At 35.6% G+C, this 23,201-nt stretch overlaps 1 protein-coding gene across 1 annotated transcript in view; it reads right to left on the bottom strand.

Moving 5' to 3' along the window:
- The window catches only part of GRIK2 (glutamate ionotropic receptor kainate type subunit 2), a 446,579-nt gene that overhangs the window by 19,145 nt on the left and 404,233 nt on the right, over nucleotides 1-23,201 (bottom strand). The window contains exon 15 of the mRNA XM_072857870.1: nucleotides 18,017-18,242. Coding sequence (XP_072713971.1) covers nucleotides 18,017-18,242 — 226 coding nt within the window. The remainder of the gene's footprint in view (nucleotides 1-18,016; nucleotides 18,243-23,201) is intronic.

The raw sequence follows: 23,201 nt of genomic DNA, 5'->3' as shown, positions 1-23,201 counted from the left end.
TAACAGTAATAAAGTAATAAAGTAATAAAGTAATAAAGTAATAAAACAGAAGAAAAAAAAAAAGAGAGCAAATAAAATTGTACCATGTGAAGAAATGTGAACATCACATCTCAGCCTTCAATAAAAAGACAAGCAGTTGAAAAAAATCTCACCAGTCTGTGCATGGGAGGGAAGACTAAGAGGGGACAGACACAGCAATATTTAAAACTCCATCCCAAAATCAGGGAAAAAGATGAATATATAATCTTCCATTGAGTGCAGAGAAAGGGAAAAGTCCAGTGCAGAAATATTTGAATTTTTCTTCCCTCTCTTTTCCTGGTACCTACTGCTTTCATTTCTCTGTCAACTGATGAGCTATTCCCATGACAAACTGGGACTGGAGGACCTACAGAACACAATCTATACATTATTTGCTGATCCCACTCTAGCTGCTGTTTTCAGGAATGAGAATTTCTGCTAGAAGAATTTTAAGACCTTCTGCTATAGATTATAGAGATCTTAGTGCCTTCCTATGATCAACAAACTCAATAAGGGATGCAATAATTTCTATTTGCAGTTACCTGCTTATGAAAATTTAAAATTAAAATGTGCATAAAATTCTATTGTCTGAAGCATCTGTACAAAACTGAGATAAAATCTCAGAAATACTGCAGAAGTTATACATAGATAAGTTTTCTGCCCTGAAGTCTCAGTATATAAAGATTTATGCACATAATGATATATTTAGTCAGAAATTATGAACACATAAGCTTTATATATTGAGACTTCACTTCATACAGATTAGTATGTTGAAATCCTGCTGATCTGGCTGGTCTTGAAAAGGCTTCCTACTAGATTATAATTGAGTAAAATCTCCTGCCTGGTTACTCTTAGTCTGTTTTACTCATTCCATCAAATACAAAAGGAGTGTATTGGGACCTGTAGAACTGAATTTGTCCCTAAGTAAGTAAAAAGGAATAGCAGCATTCTGCTAGCTCTTTCATTAAGAAAATGTTGAACCAGGAACTTTTTTGTTTCATCATTCCAGGTGCATTTTACCAAAAGAAATCACTATCAATTGTCTGGTATTTTGAAAGTTGGTGCCCATGGGACATAGTTACATGTTACTTTTGGTTTGCTAGGCAGAAAAATCCATTCTGAACACTCCTACAGCACTGATAGTGTCTTTTGTTCCTGTTACTTTTTTCTTTTGTTATTAAAAACCCAGACTATTTTACTTATCTTACAACATTATTTCAAACTCTGTGTACTTGGCCTAAGCAGAAGACAAAGGTAGTTAAGAATACACCATCATATTCAGAATCTAGGTACAAAATTTAGATCATTGAGGTCTTTTAGTACTGAAGTATTTATTGGAAGGAGAAAGCCACATGTAACAGGAAAGATATTCTTTTAATATCTAGGTGTTGAAGCTGTATGTGACTGGTTTACACTGAGCAAAGCAACCAATTTAAGTTCTCGTTTTAGCAGTTGAAAGGAAGAAGCACCAAACTCAGCATGAGGGAGTTTTGGGTTTTTTCCTTTTGAGGGGTTTTTTTTTCAGCATGAGCCCATTCCCATTGTGGTTACACCAGATTGATCTATCTATCCTAAAGCTAGCTTGGGTACATATACATAAGTTGCAGTCATGGTCTCACTCCAGCATAGGCATATCTGAAATTTCCATAAGAATGCTGGCTAACATCATTTATACTACTGGGGATGGGTGGAATCATTTAAGTCTTGGCATATCAACACTTCTCTGTACTTATCCCATAGCTTAGCCCCATCAAGAATCACAGACTAAATGTTCTGCCATGAAACTGATTGCATGCTTAGTTAAATCATATTTGAAAGTTTTGTTTGTTATATTGTTCTGTTATCTCTGTCCATCAGTTCCTATGATGAAGCTTTCCTTTTGTTTTTACAAGACAAAATTTAGTCCAGGCCTTTGGAACAGACATTCCTTGCTAGGAGTTAACTGGTGATAGAGTATGTGGAGTTCAGTTTCTCTTAAGTGTCATGCATACTGGAGTCATAGGCATGACAGAAAAAAGATGGAAGGGATTTCATTTACGCATAATTGTGGAGTAGATGTTTAGACTATGAGGAACCATGGAAAAACTACTTCCTACAGCCTCATGCATCACAGGGCCTGAAACACCTTCCAGGAATCTGTAGCATAGTCAGCACTCAGTAATAAAGACTGACAGCCACAGTTATAACATGCCATAGAAAAGGAATAGGCAGCTCAGTGGCACTGGGTATAGGAGAAGCACTTACTTTAGCTCCACAGAAATGCTTTTCTTTTCAAAGTCACAGCCAGCTCTGCTCCCTAACTCCGTTAACCTTCTCTAATTGGGATGGGAGGGAAGCGACAGAGAGAAGGGTCAACATAGCGTGGGTCATTCTTCCTATCTGTGCATTCAAAAGTCTCCAAGCAACACATGAAGAAGAGGGATTCTGTCAGTTCCCAGTCCCTGGCTCCACTTTCAAAATCAGCTCATTTTCACATAAGAAAAGATCACTGAGGACTCTTTCCAGGTCATGGAGTAATGCCATTGTCGTAACTGGGGATTTGATGGATTAAAATTCTTTGGCAATCATAGGAAGCAAGCAACACCCCACAGTGAACAGAAGAGCAATAAATCAAAAGAAAAGGCAACAGTTCCTGCAAACTTGATACAGGAGCAGATCCTCCTTTATCCCAAAATCTAGATCTCAGTTTAACTCCAAGTAAATGAGCAAGGCTCACCAATTTTTTATTTTTTATTTTTTTAAAAAAAAAGCCACTGATGAAAAGATGTTCTCAGTAGCAAAATTAGCCACTTAGGTAAGAAGTAGCAATTGGCCAGGTATTTTTAAGAGTATAGAACAAACCTGAGATCATTGCATTACACCAGGATTTTGATGTGGATTCTAAATGTAGCTTTGATAACAGGCTTTCTTTGTGATGTTAAGTGAAACACTTTTTCCTGTTTCTTAGCTCTGCGCATCACAGCAAATTTGTTGGTTTATATTTATGAAATGCTCAGACATTACAGCATTCTCCTGTAAGGTACATGTAAATTAATAGCAAAGCATCCCAGACATACAGAGTTTAAACTCACTTCCCAAGTATACTGAAAACAACTGCCATATTAATAAACTTTGAGTAGACATAGATCTTTTTAATGTAGAAAGGTGTGAAAATCTAGGTTTTGCCACCCCAAGAGATAAGTAACATTTATATATGTTTCCTATTCATTTATGATTACTGCATTAAAATATGAGATAGATTTAAATATTAATAAAAAGTATACTTCTTGCTCCTTTACCAGCTGTCCTTCTACTTCCGTATGGACTTTTAGCTCATGGACTTTTAGACTTCTGGGCATGAAGAAGCCTTTTTCAAAGTTCTTTAAATACACCACATGTTGTGGACAATATTGGGAATAAATAATAAAGTGGCAGGTCTAATATAAGAAAGACTTGCAACTTGAATTTAGCTGTGTTGTACATACATTAGATTTCCCATCCTTCTCTTTCTGATTAAATACATAACTTTGAATTTTACTGTTGTTTTCTAAGGGATGTATCAGGATAAAATTTTTATCAGGATGGGTTAATATTTCTGATGAAACAAAATCAGTATTTCCTGATTCTAATTGTTAACCCTGACACTTCATGCTACATTAAGATTATCATATTGTAATATTAGACATATTATAAACATTAAATATTCATTAAGTTGCAGTAACTACAATGAAAAATCCCCAGTAGACATTTACAACAGTCTAAGCTACCCCGTATCTAATTAAAACTGCAAACATCCAAAACAGAATCCAAAACAAAGCTGTTCACTATTCACTATTTTTATATATATATATATATATATATATGTATGTATATATATTCACCTTTGAGCTACAGGTATGGCTTGCAGAAGACAAGTTGCTGTTAAGAGGCAGGAAACATTTTAAATCAGTATTTTATGCCAAAGGTAATCAAAACCCTTTCACAAGTGGTGTGTTCTCTAATTGTTTTCACTTCTCCCCAGTCATAACCATTCCCAACTCATGCTAATTTCTGGTTGTTTCTTTATAGAACCATCATTAAAATGTTCATGTAGGTTTATAAAGCTGAAATGCAACCAGGAGGGATCATGTAGCTGAGATTTATTTCATATTAAATTTCTCATAACTTTCCAGCTATAAGTATGCAATGTAATTGATACCAAAATTAGATGAATACATGGGAGATTTAGGACTACAATAGCCATTCATGAATTCTTGTGCTCATAAGTAGTTAAGGTTTTAGGACTGGAAAGGGGACATCCTTGAATATATTCATTTGTAAATAGCTTAAAACATATCTATCCTCCATGGTGAGTAAATTACAAAAAAATGCATGTATAAAGGTTGTCTGTAATTAATAATTTAAATAAGATATGATAACAGGTTTAACAGTTAATATACACCATTTTTCTCTATTTCTTTTTGTAGTACCAAGATAACCTGAACAGAATAAAGGCCTTTTTTTTTGTTTTACTATTTTAAATACTCAGATCATTATTACATTATTGTATTAGACAAGCATATTCTATTCTGGTTTTTTGTTAGTTTCTTTTTTTCTTTTTATAACACAGTTTAGTTTTCTCAGCCTCTCCTCAAACTATCATTGTAAACAGCTCTAAAGCATGGCTCTTAGACAGATTAAATACTGAATGAAACAAACAATGAAATACTGAATGAAACAAACAAACTGAATGAAACAAAAAAATGAAAGTTAGTAACTTTTTTCATAGACTCTTCATGCATTGTAACATCACAGACAGTTTGAAAAGATCATAATCTTAATACACTTTTATCTCTCGATCCCTGTTGAACTGTGCAGCTGCAGAACAGGAAGGTACCTTTGTTGAAACCTGTACTGAGAAAATCAGTGATATTACTTTTATCACAGCTAAAAGTATTTCACATTTATACAGTGCTTTTTTTTAAATTCTCCTTGCAAACCTGTATCACTCACATATGAATGGTTTGCAAATACAGACTTCTTTGTGGGAAATATTTGTCTAACACTACCCAGCAATAAATAGCTGAATTAAGGAAGTATAATGAAATGCTACATGCAGTTCTGCTATATGTGAAGATTCGGGCAGGCAGACAAGAGTATGTTGAAAAACAAGAGAACTGTAAGGTCATAACAAAAGTGTCCAGGCCTGAAAACCCAGTTCATGCTTTTGCAAAACACCCCAACACCCTGCCAAGCTATAAGAGAAATTCTGAAAACAATAAATGTCAGTGTTTTGCCATTAGCTGTTTCATCATGGGTGAGGTACGAAGTGGCCTTGGGTACATCTAACTGCAATGCCATCTTAAATCTGGGCAATCTTAATTTAAGTTATTAAAAAAATAAATAAATAAATAGTAGACCTTTGGAGCTGTCAGAATTCCTACAAAGTCTCACTTTGCATTTATAGGTGATGATAAGTTTCAGCTGCTACTGTTCTATTAAGTGATGTTCCATATATTTCTAATCCCCTGATAAATAAGAGAAGCTGACTCTTCAAGGTTTTCCATGCAGATTTCTGTTTCCCAATTTGATTTACAAGGTTAAAGTAATTACAGAGGCAAGGCAGTCAGGTTTTGGTTGATCTTTGGGAAAAGAAGGCATCAGCTAACTGTGTGTATCATATATACAGTGAGAATAGGAAGCCTCAGCTATTCAAAGCGTGCTTAAAATCATCGGCTTTCAGTGTTTCACTCACTGTGCTGTTTGTCTATAATGCACCATGACAGATTCAAAGCTGTGGTGTTAGTCTTTTCATTTATCCTAGCCAACTTAGAGAATTCTGTCCTCAACAGTGGGGCTGGATGAGACAGCGAGAATTCAGATTTATGAAAAGCTTTCAGAATTTTAAATTTATTTTCCATTACAAGGGAATCATTTGGGTGCAGAAAATGAAACTAGGTAGGCTCAAACCAAAAGACAGCCAATAGCTTCTATTGGTTTTTGGATGCAAATTCAAGTAACTGTTCAAAGAGAGGGTCTTGATTCTGTAGTTAAAAAGTCTGAAGTACTTTTTATATCACAAAACTGTTGCATTTCAGTACTATTTCAAGTACTATGAAACTTTGGAAGTGTCCTCTGGATGTGGTCTAGTCTACCCCACCTGCTCAAGCCAGCATGTTACTCAGGCCATGTTGTCCAGCTGGGCTCTGAATATCTCCAAGGATGGAGACTCTACAACATGTCTGGGCAAGGTGTCTGATCAACCTTACTGTAAAGAAGGGGTTTTTTTGTGTGTGGTTTTTTCCTCCCACATTTAAATGAAATTTATTTTATATCAGTTTGTGCCCCATGCCTCTTGTCTAGTTTCTGGGTGGCAGTGAAAAAAGTCTGATTCTTTCCTCATTATTTTCCCTCATCAGGTACTTATACACACTGATCAGATCCCCCCTGAGCTGCCTTCTCTTCTTCACGCTGAACAGTCCCAGCTCTGTCAGCCTCTCCTGTAACCTTCAGAAAGGCTGTGGTCAGTTTGCTTTCAGTTATTACAGGTGCCTCAGAAGAACCTTAAAGCATTGTAGTTAAACTACAGGACATTGGGTGGAGAGTGGTATTTATTCAGTGAGCCTGGGTTGCTGGGAAATGAGATCCCACTTCTAATAGGCAGTGAAAAAGGAATACTTAGCCAGGAAATGGAAGACAGACAAAATAAATGGCTGATGCTGCAGTTTTTTCGGATCAAGTATGCCTAAAACCATGCAAACACCATGTGCTGGGATGTAAAACACTATTTGTTTCTAATTAGGAGTGACATATCAGGACAGAGACATTTTACATTTGTAGATGAGTCTTTGACAATGCAATACATGCATATGGTCCTAGGTACTATAACACCGACATTGAAGTTTTAATAATGTCTTTGCTTCAGTTACATCTGTTCAGTAAATTCCTACTAGAAACCACTTCTCTAAGGCAGATTCTGCTCGCAACAGCTACCAGACATTAAGTGTTTTGGCAATTCCTTTATGATATAAAGCTCAGACTCTTAGCATGCCTCTCAGATATTGCTTCAATATGCTCATACTTCTGAGGTAACTATAAAAACCAGTTCTTTTATCAAATATGTTAGCTACACATTCTTACATTTAAGCAAAAATAAATTAACTGCTCAAGCAGTTGAAATTCTCAAATTACTTTCAATACATGGTTTGACCTGCATAAAAATAAATAATTTGCACCTATTTTTTGTGCATTATGTTCAGCTAATGAAGACAAATGTATTAATTTGTTTTAGTTACAGAATAACTGAAGCTCAGCACTTTTATGCGTGTATAACTGATGAATATTACAGTTCAAATTATATGAAGGATTAAAGATTAAGTGCAGGCAAGCAGAAGAAAAAGGCCTCTTGTGTTGGTACATGGTTTCCTATTTATTCCTATAGAGACAGATCTGTTTATATGTCTCATCTCCAAGGACTGGTAAAAAATGCTCATATTACATAATTTGTATGTCTGAAGGCAATAAGTAGCTTCAAAAGAACTAGCGTGTCTTAACAACAAAACAAAATGATTGCTTAGAAATTAATTTTTTTATTATTATTATTTTTGGTAGTGCTTTAGATTTTGAAAACTATAGGCAGGGGACAATGTTTATGCATTTAGTATTGAAGTTCAGAGTGCAAAAATTGCACAGTGTTCCTTACACTTATTATTTGAAATTGCCTAGGAATGTATAATATATATTCATAAACACCTATGCACATTTTCTATGTAGACAGAGTGCTGGACTGTAAGATGGAAATATTTCTCCAGGAGCAGTACTTTACAACAGGTAATGGCAAGGATAGCTCAGATATCCCCAGTGTCTCACACAATATAAACAGGAAATAGCTGCAGAGTCTGAAATCTCAACAATGATTAAATTGAAACCCAGTGTTGACTGTTGGGTTTAGTACTTTACAGAGGAAATCCAGGAATATATTTTCATCAATGCAGATTTTAAACTTCTGAACTGTCCAGTATTTTCAGATATGTAGAATTTAGTTTCAGTTATGTTAGCCAAGTGTATTGTTAACAATTTTGGGGACTAAATTAATACATCATTTACCTGTTATTCCTTTCAGTTTTGGAACTGCCTGCTTTTTGAAAGGTTTCTGCATCATTCATACCTGTGGCTTTGTTGGTTTTACATAAATATGTTTAAACAGATGTGTAAAAGGTATAGACCTTCTGTTTACCAGTCAGCATCAGACACAACTGAGTTACTGCAAGAGTAGAAGCAAAGCAACATCTCACTAACTGTATCTGTGAAGCCTAGGAAGTTATTTTTCTTTTTCTTGTATTTCTTCAAATAAGGCAACACATGATTCTGATTTTAGAAAATTGTGCAATATTTAAAGGAAGGAATGGAAACATTAAAAAAAAAACTGCCTTGCTTCTCCTTGAAAAAAATGTCTAAAATTATGTTCTGCATTGATCACTGAGTGACAAATGTACAAATTTATTGAAAGGAATGTGCCAGTTGTGCTCAGTGCCAGTCATTGTGCTCAATGTCATTGTTTTCTAGTCTTGCCTGAGATTTAAGGAAAATTTTTAAAACACTCTCTCTTCAAAACATTTCACCTTTTCAGTTTGGTGGAGGTGTGAAAAGAGAATGATGTTAGGACACAGAAAGCAGCCCTAGCTACAGTAAGTGCTTAACATCAGAGAGTAAGGAATGTTGGTAAATTACAAACAATTAATTTTGAAAGGAACCTATAGATCTCTTTTTTTTTAAAGGTATTTAATACAAGCCAGTGTTTTCATTTCTTGTGGCTCTCTTGCTACCATAATTTTCTGTGATTCTTAGCCTAGACCTCCAGGAGAAAAGACAAAAAGAAGAAAAGATTGAAGAAGCACCAATGTGAAGGGGGATGAAAACTGTACTGCTGAAGTTCTGCAAAGTGTGACATAGAATGAATGCGAGGCATGAAAAAAAAAAATTAAATATGGAAAACTACTCACTTTGACAGCTCCCCCCACCCCGCAGCTATTCAATTCTGTTAAATTACAACTGCCACTGAGAGGTACATTGCAGCTTTTTGCAACTATCACAAAAGAGGGAAGGCTCTCAGGATTGTCTTCAGACTCAGTGTAACAGCTGGCTGTGCAGAAATCCTATTTCCTCTTCCACATCCCAGTTTGCTTGCTATCACTGCTTCCTTCATACTACAACTAGTGCTCATCCAGCCTCTTTAGCAGCTACACAGTTAAACATGTAGTAAAATCATTTTATGAAAAAAGATGAACAGTATTCTGCCAGCTTAGGTCACTAAACCAGCTCATATAGCTGTCAGTTTTTGTACAATGCAGCAGCTCTATGCCAGTTTAAAGTGACAGTGAAACTTCAGCCTTACTTTCTTATTAAGGTATGTTATAGATAGAAATGTTATGCTGGGGGGGGGAACACGACGTGTTTTGGGGTTTTCAGGGTTTTTTTTTAAAATAAGTGATCTGGTTCCCAGAATCAGATCAATACATCTTTACTAGCCCTGTTGGTTCTAATAGAAGTAAATTAAAAATAGATAAACAGATTGAAAATCTGTGTGTGTTTGTGCACCTGTACAGGAACAGTAAAGAGGACCACATAGAGTGGAAGCATCAAGCATGCTAAAGACTTTCAACATACACTTCTTTAGGAAAAAAAGTCTGTCTTTTCCTGCAAATCTGTCCCCATAAAGCATTTGGAAGGGCAAGAGAGAACTTCATCTTCTAACCAAGAAGACGAAAACTCTATCAGAACTGAATATTAGCAAGAATTGAAATAATGTGACATTCCCTACACTAAAACATATTTGGAATACTGAAGTAAGGTGTAGACACTCAGCGATTAAAATAAAACATTCCAAACCAAACGTTTCAGGGAGTCTTGTAATCTTCTCTAAGAATAAAAGCAAAAAAAGAGAAAGATAAAAAAGACCTAGAGAAAGAGGAAAAGGAAAAGGAAAAGGAAAAGGAAAAGGAAAAGGAAAAGGAAAAGGAAGAAAAAGAAAAAAAGAAAAGGAACTGCATAAACAATGGCATCCAAGTACTAGAATAGAATAGAACAGAATAGAGTAGGGTAGAGTAGAATAGACTAGACTAGACTAGAATAGAATAGAATAGTTCAGTTGGAAGGGACCTACAATGATCATCTAGTCCAACTGCCTGACCAATTCAGGGCTGAACAAAAGTTAAAGCATATTATTAGGGGCATTGTCCAAATGCCTCTTAAACACTGACAGGCTTGGGGCATCGACCACCTCTAGGAAGCCTGTTCCAGTGCTTGACCACCCTCTCGGTAAAGAAATGCTTCCTAATGTCAAGTCTGAACCTCCACTAACACAGCCATTCCCACATGTCCTCTCACTAGATACCAGGGAGAAGAGACCAGCACCTCCCTCTCCACTTTCCCTCCTCAGGAGGCTGTAGAGAGCAATGAGGTCGCCCCTCAGCCTCCTTTTCTCCAAACCAGACAAACCCAAAGTCCTTAGCCACTCCTCACAGGAGATGCCTTCCAGCCCTTTAATCAGCTTTGTTTCTCTACTCTGGACATATTCAAGTACCTTAACATCCTTCTTAAATTGTGGGGGCCAGAACTTATTATCATTATGATACTCATCTGTATTATAACCCTACTCCCTTCAGAAGAATCTACAACTGCAGGATAACCATACTATACATTCTCATCCAATCAGAGCTTAAAGAATAGACTGTCCCCTTCTTTGGTGGCGGCTATAATGTCTGACTATGGACAACTGTACCTTCAATGTTGAGATTCATTTTTAGGTAATTTCTTGAAAACAAAAGGCTTTCTATTCATACTTTAATCTCTGTTAAACTGGACTTCATTTTACCACAGTTATAGGTAGCACCTAGAGCAGGAAAAATTTCTAGCACCACTGTGTTCTAAATATGTAATAACATAATAGATTTCTTTACTAGAAAACATTCAGGGCATTTGTTTAAAATATTAATTTGGATGTAGTTCATGTTATAAGTGTAGAAACTGCTTAATAAAAAAAGTTAATTCAGACACATAGCTGTAGAATTCAAAGCTTTGGTCTTTCAAAAGCTAGACAAAACATAGGAGGCAACATCCTACACATCTATAGGATGATGAAGTGTTATTCGTACACTTACAAGGCATTTACTCCAATTTTATCTACCTTTTATTTTACAGGCAAGCTCCAAAAGTAAACTAATTTTTAGATTATTACAAAACCAGGCTGCAAATCTGTGTCTGGAATGATAAATGCAGCAAGGGAGGAAGCTGAATGAATTCTAAGAGGAGATTTAAGGCTATTTTGAGATCATCTTCACAATATCTTTTTTCACTTTCTATGCATATTTAGGAAATAAGAATCATTTATTTGTTCGTACCTTTACTACATTAAGTTTTAATCTTTGAAATTTCAAGCATCTATTAAAAGCTTTTGTTCTTAAGTAATTTATATTCCCCACTGTGCCTTCTTTTAAAATTTCTATATTTGGAAACATGCACTTAAATAAAAATGGCAGGTGATGAAATCTTTTGTAAAATACCTGCATTAAGAACATTATCAGGTCAGTTAAAAAATTTCAATATTATGAACTAAAAACCTTTACCGTGAATATTTTTTCTAGGTGACTCCCTAGAGACCGAATAGGTAATATAAATCAGCTGAACCTATACAGTGTTATTGGATACAATGTGATAATTGTTATACATTTCCTGATTAAACTATTTGTTTAAATTCTATTTGAATCAAGCAGCCTATCACTGGGGTAGGAAGAACTCTATTGTATTGCATTTATTAATGGCTTAGATAAATATAAATAATTCATGAAGTCATATTCCTAGAGAAGATATGAAATAGCAGATTGTAAATTATTGCCTGAAACCCTTTTTTACTGCAGTGAAATCTTAATTTAAGTGAGTGGAGTGTGAAATACTCTTTCTAGATTCTATGTCTGATGAAATTATATGAATACTACTGTCTTCAAAACATGGTTACTCCAAACAACATTTTAATTACATGCTACAGCTAACTGAAATTCAAAAAAAAAAAAAAAAAAGAAAGCGAACCCCAGTCTTGGCTCTGATTTGCCAAAAATAAAAGATTTGAATGCCTAAGTAAAAAAAAAAGTTAAGATTAACTACATTGTGCATAAGTGTATAAATACATTTCTATGTGCAAGTTATCTGCACATTACGTTAGTTGGCCAAATAGACTTTTTGGAAGTCATAGGTAAGTGGGCAAAATTTTGAGAATCTTCAAGATCAATGTACTGTGAAAAACATTTTTTCTCTAAGAGATAAAAATGTTTGTAAACAAAGACATTTCATTTGATATTTCATCAGAATTTACAGAAAAGAGAACTTCACTAAAAATGGCACCTCTGAATCAATAGAACAGGAGAGCCTTGAAGTTTTGTTTCATCCTTTGAACTTAAGTGAGTATACTGATATCTGGGGCCTGCAGCCAATGCATCTCTGCTGGAAGGCTGTTTATTTTATTTATATACTTTTCTTTTTGACATGGGGGGTATAACTTGTTTGTATCACAGTAGCTGCCAGCTTTCTATTGTGAATATATAAATATACACTGTGCAAATATATTTTATGTACTTACATGAATAAATTTTGATACCTGGATCTGTTTTACTATTGCAAGTTATTGCAGATTTGTATAATGGGTAGTTCCGTAAGACTTAGCTTGGCAATGAAATGTTGATAGCTTTATCCACTTGGTATGTCGACCCCAAAATACATTGTTTAATTTGATTCATATCCTGAGAGTTCTATTTTATCCCCATGTACAGTGAAGAGTCTCTATATAGCTGGGGGAATGCACATTTCTTTTTTTAACATTTTTTAAGTTAATAAATCTTAAAGATCTGAGCCTTAAACCCTTTCCAGCATTTTTCAGGGCATCTTGATAGTTCATCAGTATGGAAAGATCAGGGACACAAACAGTGATATGTTGTAGTAGGAAAAGTCATAATTTGATCACAACAAGGGAAAAGTAAGTAAAAAACTAGTAAAACTGAAGAGAGTCATGTAATAGATTCAGCTCACTATGTGTTGCAACTGAGATATTATTAATATTAATAGCACAATTTATTTTCTTGTAATAACTGCACAGGAAAAAATGATTTTAAAAAGTGTATTTCACCTTTTTCTCAAACTGTTTTTTACCTCACCATTATCAGATTTTATAGGAACATCACTGCTATACACAACTAAAGCCCCCTCTTAATCTAATTCTGCAACTTTGCACACCTCAACAATCACAGAGAAAGAGAAATAACTAGCTCTAATTTCTTCTATGCACCATATCTCGCAAACACCACTTTCTATTTTATATTTCTTAAGAGTTAGAAGAAATATATGCAAATTTTTAGGATTACTTACACCTACCTTTTTTCATTTTCAAAATTTCAAAGGCATTACTTGCATGTACCTCCACACATACGGTTTGTCTGGCATATACAGGATAGTCCTGAGTTGCCACATAAGTGCAGATCATCTGAAAGGTACATGCTCAGTAGATCTGCTCATATGGAATGGGTTTGACATATACACTTGTCTGCCATTTATGTACTCCAGATTCAAGATAGAAGCTACTGGCAATTCAATAGAAAATCTGCCCATGCCAGATGGAAAGTAGCCCACTGTCTAACATACTGAAGAGAAACATGAATTTGGAAAAGAAATAAGAACCTGAAACCATCCCAGAGAGATGAAGATTTGCTTTATTCCAAGAGATTATGTCAAATCTGTTTCTTCCAATTGGAGAGTAAAAAGTTAAAAAAAGTGAAAAGTAGCTTTGCAGACCATTAAGGCCTTAATACAGAGTGCATAGAAGCTAAATTTTTAACTTTTCATGTGGTTCACTTCACATTAACAATGATGTTAATGAATACTCATTATGGAAAATAGCATTTGTCACATAATATTACTGTGTTTTACAGTATGTTGACCATAGGAAAGTCATATTAACTATGTTTCAGTAGGGCATGAAATGTATATTGCTGGATAGGCTAGGTTTTCTTGGAAAAAAAGTTACAATTTATGTTTGATAAGAAGAACATAAGCCTGTGGAAGTATCATAAACATTTACGAATCCTTTGCAATGGTAAATTTATCCCAACTGGGATTTATTCAAGAACAAACATAAATTTAAACACCTTTATTATGCATTATGAAGAAATGGGACATTTAAAACTACTGGAGGTGATAAGTAATTCTTTAGAGGGTCTGTCATTAAAAGTAGACGTTATTCTGCATACCCAAAGGGTTTGTTCTCTTCCCCCCCCCCCCCACTTTGTTCATTTGCTTTCTGTGTCTTTTTTCTCTCTTTCTCATTCTCTTTCTTCTTCCCTTCCTCCCCTCTTTCCTTCCTTAAGTATCAGCCTTGGATGGTGAGGTGTATGCCCACACAAAGCCAAATTCCAACCGCTAAAAGAAATATATATTTATTTCTAATAGATAATGGTACGATACATATTCATATATTTATTATTAGAAATAAACTATACAGCATACTTCAAGCTTTGTGCATGCTAACAAAAGTTTTCCTGTCTACCAGATTCATTGATGAAGAACACAGGACTGGCAAAATAGTGCCTCCTAATAGGACATGCCAGAATAAAGCCACTGCAAAACCCTGGCATGTGGAGCTTCAAACTGGAAGAAAAGAACCCAAATGTGCTCTAGCAAAGCAAGTGTTGCACTCTTGGTTACAAAGCTATAAGCAAAGATGGAAAATAAAACAAAACAAACACAACCCCAGTTACAAACAGGTTCTCCCTTATCTGCTCCAAAGTATCAGTTGCTGTCAAACATCTCATCCCACATCCGTTCTTCCCTTCTCCGTTCATTATAAATGAAGTTTTTCTAGCCTCACACCAGAAGCGGCTGACTGAAAATGAATTCAAGTATATACAAGACAATTACCTTAATTTATAAACATGTATCATGAGAATCATTCATGGTACGTATAACTTATCAAATTCACTGTCTCTAGTTTATTTTTCAGTGCTGCAGGTCTCATGTGTGACATTAAAGCTAACAGCAAAGATATCACACAGAATGCTGCCTTGCACCTATTCCAAACATGAGTGTATTTTGTTGATTTTAAAGGTGTACACTGATCCTACTTTGTGCGAAAAGTACGTTGTTTCCAATTTCCTTCATCAAGGCTACATTTGAGCAATCTAAACTTTGTTGACTTCGCTATTGCTTTTAGAAGGATTAAAATAATCATGTAAACTCAGATTTTGCTTCTTCAGTGTGTTTAGAAGGAGTTGATACCTATACACTGCCTGATCTGCTTTTTCTCTTCATCTTGTGCAACTTTCTTTCTCTGAATTTAAAACTTTCACACTGTGAGCAGAGAGCTTTTACTGTACTACTCTAAGCTGGTGCTATATTTGGGTGGTTGCATTTTCCAAGTGATTATCCTATCATAAACTACTCTGATAGCATATTTTTCTGTTAGGAAAGCTTTTAGCTCTTCTGCTTGTAGCTACGTACACTCAAGCAAATTATGTTCTTACTAACTATTATTCTATTAGCCTTCAAAAGGGACAAGATATGTTGCACCTACTTCCTTTGATGCTGTTCTCCAAAAGTAACCATATCCATTCTACTGTATTCGACATAAGATCTGTAACAACTGTATTCTACAAATTTAATCTTACGTGCAAATATTTCTGCAACTTCAAGCCACTATTCCAGGAGATAAACTGGATATTTTTGTAAATTTGGGAGATTACTTCTATATCTTTCAGATACTGTGTCTCTAACACAAATAGTTCTGTATTGTTCTGCTCAGAGATCTGTTGCTTCCCAAATAGGCACAAGCAGTAACAGGCGCTTTGTTTGTGAAACCATTACACTGTAGTTTTCCAAGCACTTGACAAGTTACTCTTAGGATTATTAATACTTGTAAGTACATTATAATGTATAAGTACATTATAATGTACTTTTATGAGGGCCACATCTTTTTTTCAGATCTTACTTCAACTTCTTTTGCGAAGTTTAACACTGTTTCAACTCTTGTTTTACCTCCTTTGGTGATCTCTGATTCCTGCAGGTATGTCCTCTATTTGTTTCATCTTGATTCAACACAATTGTCAGCGCACAGATCCCCTTGTACAACACTATTATTTCTCTTGACACAGATAATTTGTTAGTACTTGGAATTTTGCAGATGAATAAGAGCTGAATAATGGGTTTGATATGATTCGAAGTTAATGAAGAAATAGTGCATGCATAGTGCCTGTTCTCCCCAAATAAGGTAGGGGGCAAAGACCAAAAGACAGTTTACTTACTTGCTTCCTTGCCTCTTTACATCCAATACTTCTTCCTCTAAACTTTAATTCTAGAAGCCTGTTTCTGGCTTTATCATTGCCTTTCATCTCTTTTCTCTGGTGTTTATGCTGCTTCTCTGATTTACACATAATCAAAATCATTTGTAAAATAGCCAGGTCTCTCTGATTCCTATCACTTTGGCACTTCCATGGGCACTTAGATTTCTGAGGCATGCTTCAGATGCTTCACAAGTTTACATGCAGCTTATTCAAGGATTTTAAACTATCACTAAGATTTATTTTTCCCAAACCTAAATGGAAGGTGGTTTTCACCTTCAAAATAACAAAAGGTTTATATATCAGAAAATACAAGATGCCAAAGAGAGCAGCAGGACTGACGTCAGGTCCCTTCTGGCACTTATATGTCTACAGAACATATTCAGCAATATAAGAAGCCACAATAGAACAGGGTGGAAAAATGGGTATATAGATTAAAACTAGATTCCTAATAACTAACTGTTCAAAGACAGAATTAACAGAATCATAATTTCTGCAGCCGTCCATTTCAAAGTGAATTACTGAAATAATGAAAATTATAAAGATGTTATTAAAGTTGCAGTAAATATCTACAACATATAGGGAAACCTATATTTGATAATACTAGATACCTCTTTATCCAAGATATTCCAGTAAAGTTTATTTCTTAACCTTCCTTACAATGTACTTGATTTAAAGTACTGGACTCAACTTTCCCCATACAATGATTTAGTGTATACTATTAACACAGATAGATAAAATCAGTACCAAAGGTAAGACCTATTTGAGAAAAACTTAAAACATGTTCACATCAATCACGAAGTGATACATTCTTCTTAAAAATAAAGTTAAAATAAATATTGGCCTTGCAAAGAAGTCAGCAGAACGATCTGACAACATTAGGTAGGAGGACTGTGCAGTACTGACAGAGTCTTTGAGTCACACCGTTTTTTATTCCCATCTATTCTGAAATCTAAAGCCAGATCCTCAGCTCACGTCCTTCAAAAATCACTGCAGGCAATGGGAACTCAGCACCTCAACGCTTGCTGAATCCCATCCTGTGGATTCTAGCAGCCAAACTAATGTCTGTAGTTAGCTTCTAATCTTGCATCTAAAGTTTTCTACCTAGTCAAGAACACCTGACCTGGAAAATATTTACAGGATTGGAATTGCTCTGCAAAACCATATTCCACAAGGTTAATTCAGTATTTCTTTTGTCTGTGGATTATACATGGCATGTTATGGAATCTTTCCTCCTCTTTTAAGAATCTCATTGATTAGCCCTCTCAGTATAAAAGCATTATGCCCATTTGCTAATGCAAGCCTTCTACTACTAGCACCTCATTTCTAAAGAGATCAACATTTTTAAAACATCTTTTTAATAAAACAAAGTGCTGTGAAAAGTAGTTGTTGTTGTTGTTGTTGAACATATGGAAGGCACCGTGTAAGAGAAACATATCATATGAAAATGTCCAATGTTTTATAAAGTAACTATTTTTTTCTGTTTAGAAAATTCAATGAAATCCATAAATATTGATAAAATATGTAATATTTTCCCCAGGTGGGAAAAAGAGAAGGAGAAAAAATGTTAGGAATGTAGAGAAAGCAACAGTGTGTTGGAGCTTTTCTATGCTACTGCAGCAACTAAGATTAATGAACAGAGAACAAATGGTTGACATATCACCTACCCATGGGAGTTCCAACACCGTAACCTTTCGAGTCTATCAGGCCTCCAATCTGTGTTAGGTTACAGTTCCGCTGTGTGACAAACTCAATGGTTGTCGACTCCATTAAAAATGCATAATCAGAGGTAAGCACACGCTGGATACCTTCTTCATTACTTTTGACAAGTACTGACTGCCTCCTGCTACTCATGAAGGCCCACATCTTGTCGTAAGTGGAGATTTTGGATTTCTGAAAGACAAATATTAGATGCAACATGAATAAGAATAATATGCTTGTAAGAGTGAAAGCAAATTCTCAGTTTGCACATTGCTCTCTTATCGTATTTTACTACGTGTCAGGTTTTACCAAGGCATCCTTCTAAGGGTGCCTGTACCTTTCATCTCATCTGTACCTCTCATCTTGTCTGTGTAAAACAAAACAGCTGGACAGATTCTCAAGAAAATGTGCAATATATGTGGTTTATCTGGGTTTTATTGTTTATATGTTTTTATGTAGGATGAAGGCCTACAAGTATTTGAAGTCAGTGGAAAACTATTAAGTATTTCACTGTAGCCAAGTTCATCAACAATGTTGGTGAGTGTTATAGGAGAATCTGTGGATTCTGGCACATTTGAAATTTTCACTCTTATTTCAATCACTCAGCTACTCTTGAGAAATTCTGAAAACCTAATGCACCTGAAGTAATCAAAGCAACCCGAAGTAATCAAAGCACTTACAGATGGCAGTATATGGAGAAAACAGTTGTGAGAGAGAGGGCAGCAAACATTTTATCCATGGTACACTGCAAAAATACTTGGAGAAAGATTTTAGGTAAGAGATAGTATGACACTCTGGTCACACTAATACTAGCTTAACATTCAGAAATTTACTACTAAAAGTCCTAAAAATGAATACGTGTTTTCTGCTTTAATATTCCCAGAATGCAAAGAACTGTTGTGATAGGAAGAGAGAGACAGTAGTTTGAGACAAAGGAGACGGTAGTTTGGCACAAAGTGATGCTGTGCAACTATAGAGTCGCTTCCTTTCTTTCACCTCAGCTTCTGTAAAGAAAGATATTACCTTCCCTCATCTTTGTAAAACACAGTGCTTAAGAGATCATAACCACTGGATAAATTGCCCCATCTGTTTAATAATGTTTCAAATTCAAGATGTATCAGAAAATGTTCAGTAATGTTAAATCTTGCCTAGTAAATAAAATGTAGAAATACAGCATGAAAACTAGCATAATCAGACTTTTTAAGGAGTCTTTCATCTTTTAATGTCAGCCTTAAACATAACTCTGCCGTCAGCTCTGGTGGAGATACTAAACAAAGATTGACACTACAAACCTTTCTGAAGTTCAGCTGATTGGCAGCCATAAATTCTGCCCCAGAGGAGAATTAGCAGTGTATGTGGAATAAAAAGAACATTTATTTAGAAAAAAGATGATTTTGTCCCCCTGCTGAGATACAATCCAAGAGTTATTTCACTCTGCCTGGGGACTTAGCAAATCAAGCATTTGAACTAACTCTAGTGTCAGTGCTAACAAAACTGAAGACTTTTAGGACTCTGCATGAACACATTGTTACTGTACTGAACATAGTCTGTGGCTGATTGCAAAAGATTTTAGTAACAATGGAAGGGGAAATAATTTTTCTTCTGAATATACTGTGAATGCATAGAATAGAGAAGACTAAACAGATATGGTCTCTCATAGGGTTTGTTTTGAAAATCAAATAATTCTTGCAAGCATTTAATATTGCACTGTAGCACAACATACTTTAAGCAATGCACATCAGCTCTGTAGGAATCTAAATTACTATGTAATATAGAAAGGATGGAAGATGAATGTTTTTCAATATTTTAAAAATTTTATGAAGAACCTGTATTTAATTCTTTTGACATACAATCTTTACCCCAGTACACAAAATCAACATTTTAGCCACTATAAATAATCTGAGCAATATAAAAAATTGGCAGAGAAAACAATTTTAGTAAACTGTTAGAAACACATTGCTGATGTGTGTTGAGGAAAAAAAAAAAGGAAAAGCCAAATGAACTGTAACAGAAAATAAAGAAAGAATGAACTGTAATACATACGCATTTCTATCCTTATGTCAAAAAAAATAATTCCAGGATGAAAAGATGTTAGCAAGGGGAATGGTTGCTCTCTACTCTAGCATTAGAGCATGTGAAAAAATACAATATCCTCTAAAGGACAGAATACTCATATTGCAATGACTGATTTAATCAGCTAAGATGAATCCACTGCTACTATTGAAAAGGATGAAACAAAGGTCACCAACAAAATCAGAGAAAGCTCCTGCATAGGATAGCTTGCTTACTGGAATAATTAAAACAAAAAAAAAAGTTGAAAAGTGTATGCAGGATTACTGAGACCGTAGAAGACAACACAAAGCCTAGAACATCAGTGCACATGGCTCACCACTGTGAAGCTAATAAGGGTGAGATAGAAAGTGCACAGTGATCTCTCTGTTTTCTCATATAGGCAGAACACTACCATGTCTTTGCACTGCTTTCTTCCACCCCTAAAAGCTAAAAGTCAGAACTGAAATAATGCCAAGGAAAACAACCCATTTACTTGTGACCCCTAAATTCTAACTAGCGTTTAGAAATTCTTACCAAAAAAGTGTATAGTACAGGTTATAAGATTTGTTTTATGCACAACAGAGAATGTTTTATCTGAAAATGAAAAACCAACATTTGATTCAGGAAAATACAACCACAAATGGTTTTCCTCTGTGTTTGGCAAACTACTCAGCAGACTCACGTGACTAAAATGAAGAAGCCAGAACAATCAAAAGCATCAGGACCCATTTGACATTGAAATAAAGAGAATGACACTCCAACATGTACATATTGCTTCTTGTGGATATGACTGTGCCATTCATACTGATAGAAGCAGGTGCCGCAATTTACGTTATGTTTCCATCTTCTTTCACTGTGTGCAAATCAATCTGGTGAATCAACTTATATATTCCATCAATTATGTGTATTATTTTATCTGGGTTAGTTCACCATGTTGTTTCATCTAACTGGAACTCACTATCTGGAAATCCAGCCTAACTTGAAATCAACTGGAAATTACGTCTGTATAAGACAACTTGTGGTGACATGATTTATCACACTTGCGTTACCTCAGTAATGCTGAAGACAATGCAGAGTAGTAAGAAAGCTGCCTGTGCTTTGCAACATTTGAATTTCACTGGAATAAAAAAAGAGAACTAACTACCAGGAAAGATGGAAATGAAAAGGTTAAGCAAACCAAGAAACTCATCTACCTGGTACATAAAATGGCAGGTCTCACAATGACATTCAGAGGATACTGTCAGTGACATACTCAGCGTTCATAAATTATAGATCATTGGAAGATAACTGTGCGTGTCAGGGATCATAAAAGGAAGCATGGCAAAGGCTCTAAGTTATTCTAATGCTATGAACAAATGTGAGGCTGGAAACGGAAGGAATCATCGTTAGTAATGTGTTACTTACTCCTCTATCCTGAAGCACTGGCTAGGAAAGACAAATATCTGAGCAGTGAGACTCTGGGCCACAAGGTTAGAAAAATATCAGGATGTTGAATGAATGCCAGAATAAACAAGGATCAAAGGATAGGGAAGCAGACCTCATGATAAAAGACAAGATTGGATAAATGCACAGCAAAAATGTGCCAGTCACATTCTGACATTTTTTTACACAGGAAAAATTACAGATCCATTAATGGAGGTTTTTATTTTAATGATAGCATCCAAATTCTTTCCTGGCTTCTAAAAGCATTTGGGTGTCACAGACAATGCCTCAGCTTTGCTTTCACCCATACAATATTTAAACTCAAAAGAAGCTGTAGTAAGAAAGGAAAGATTAAAGATAATTAAGATTAAATTTTGAGAAAAAAATAAATTAAAAAAAAGTCAGAAGCCCAGTTCTTACATATTTTATGAAAGCACTCTCCACCACATAAGAATTAAACCGTGACAATCTTTAAGTCAAAAAAATCCCACAGACTCCCAATCCTACTACACTATTTTCCATTTATGACACTGCCTATAATAGCTATGTGACTTTTGTTTCCCTGAGCATTGCATTCTTAGTGGACACAGGCTACTTTTCTTAAAGTTGTTTGATTCATGGATTTTTTTAAGGCCTAAGGAACAATTATGCACATTTATTCTGACCTTCTGTAATACACAGAATGAAATATCACTTCTGAATTTCTTCACCAAGCTCATCACTTATGTGTTTGCACTGACAAAAAGAATGACTTATGAAATGTGCGTTCATAAAGACCCACCTGTATGAGCCTTAGCAAGGTGCCCAACATGGTCTCTCACAAAATCCTTGATGGCAAGCTGGTAGGATAAGGACTGGACAGATGGAGCACCTACAGGTGGAGAACTGGCTGAGATGTTGATCTTGAAAGGTGGTAGTGAATAGCTTAAGGCCAGATTGGCATGTTGTCATGAGTGGTGTGCCTCAGGGGTCAGTCCTAGACCTGATGCTATTCAATATCTTTATAAACAGTTTGGAAAATGATATTAAAAGCACCCTCACGAAGTTTGTGGATGACACCAAACAGGGAGGAGAGGTAGATACACTGGAAGAAAGAGCCACCACGCAGAGAGACCTCAGGAGGCTGGAAAATTAGTATAACAGGAATTGCATGAGGTTTAACAAAGATAAATGCAAAGTCTATCCTGGGAGAAAGTAATCCCAAGCATTCATACTGGCTAGGAATTGACTGGAAGGAGTGTATCTGGGCTGAAAAGGACTTATGGATCCAAGAGGACAGCAAGCTGAACATAAATAAGCAGCCCATCCTTGCAGCAGGAAAGCAAACTGCAGGCTGTATCAGCAAGACTATAGCCAAGAGAACAAGGGGTGTGATTAATCCACAATGCTTGGCATCTGTCAAGCCACACCAGGAACTCTGTGTGCAGTTTTGGTCCTCCAAGTTCAAGAGAGATGTCCACCAAGGTTATCAGAGGGTTGGAGATCTTAACTTACAAAGACAGATTGATGGAAATGGTGTTGTTCAACCTAGAGAATGGAAGGCTTACACAGAATCTAATCACATTCTTCCATTACCTAAAGAGAAGGTTAGAGAGAACTTGAAGGTACTCTCTTCATTAGGATGCATGGTGACAGGATAAGAGGCAATGGCCCAAGCTGCTGAAGGGAAATTCTGTG

This window comes from Ciconia boyciana, chromosome 3 (genome assembly GCF_034638445.1).
Source record: "Ciconia boyciana chromosome 3, ASM3463844v1, whole genome shotgun sequence".
Taxonomy (NCBI): Eukaryota; Metazoa; Chordata; class Aves; order Ciconiiformes; family Ciconiidae; genus Ciconia; species Ciconia boyciana.
This window is presented reverse-complemented; position numbering and strand designations above follow the sequence as displayed.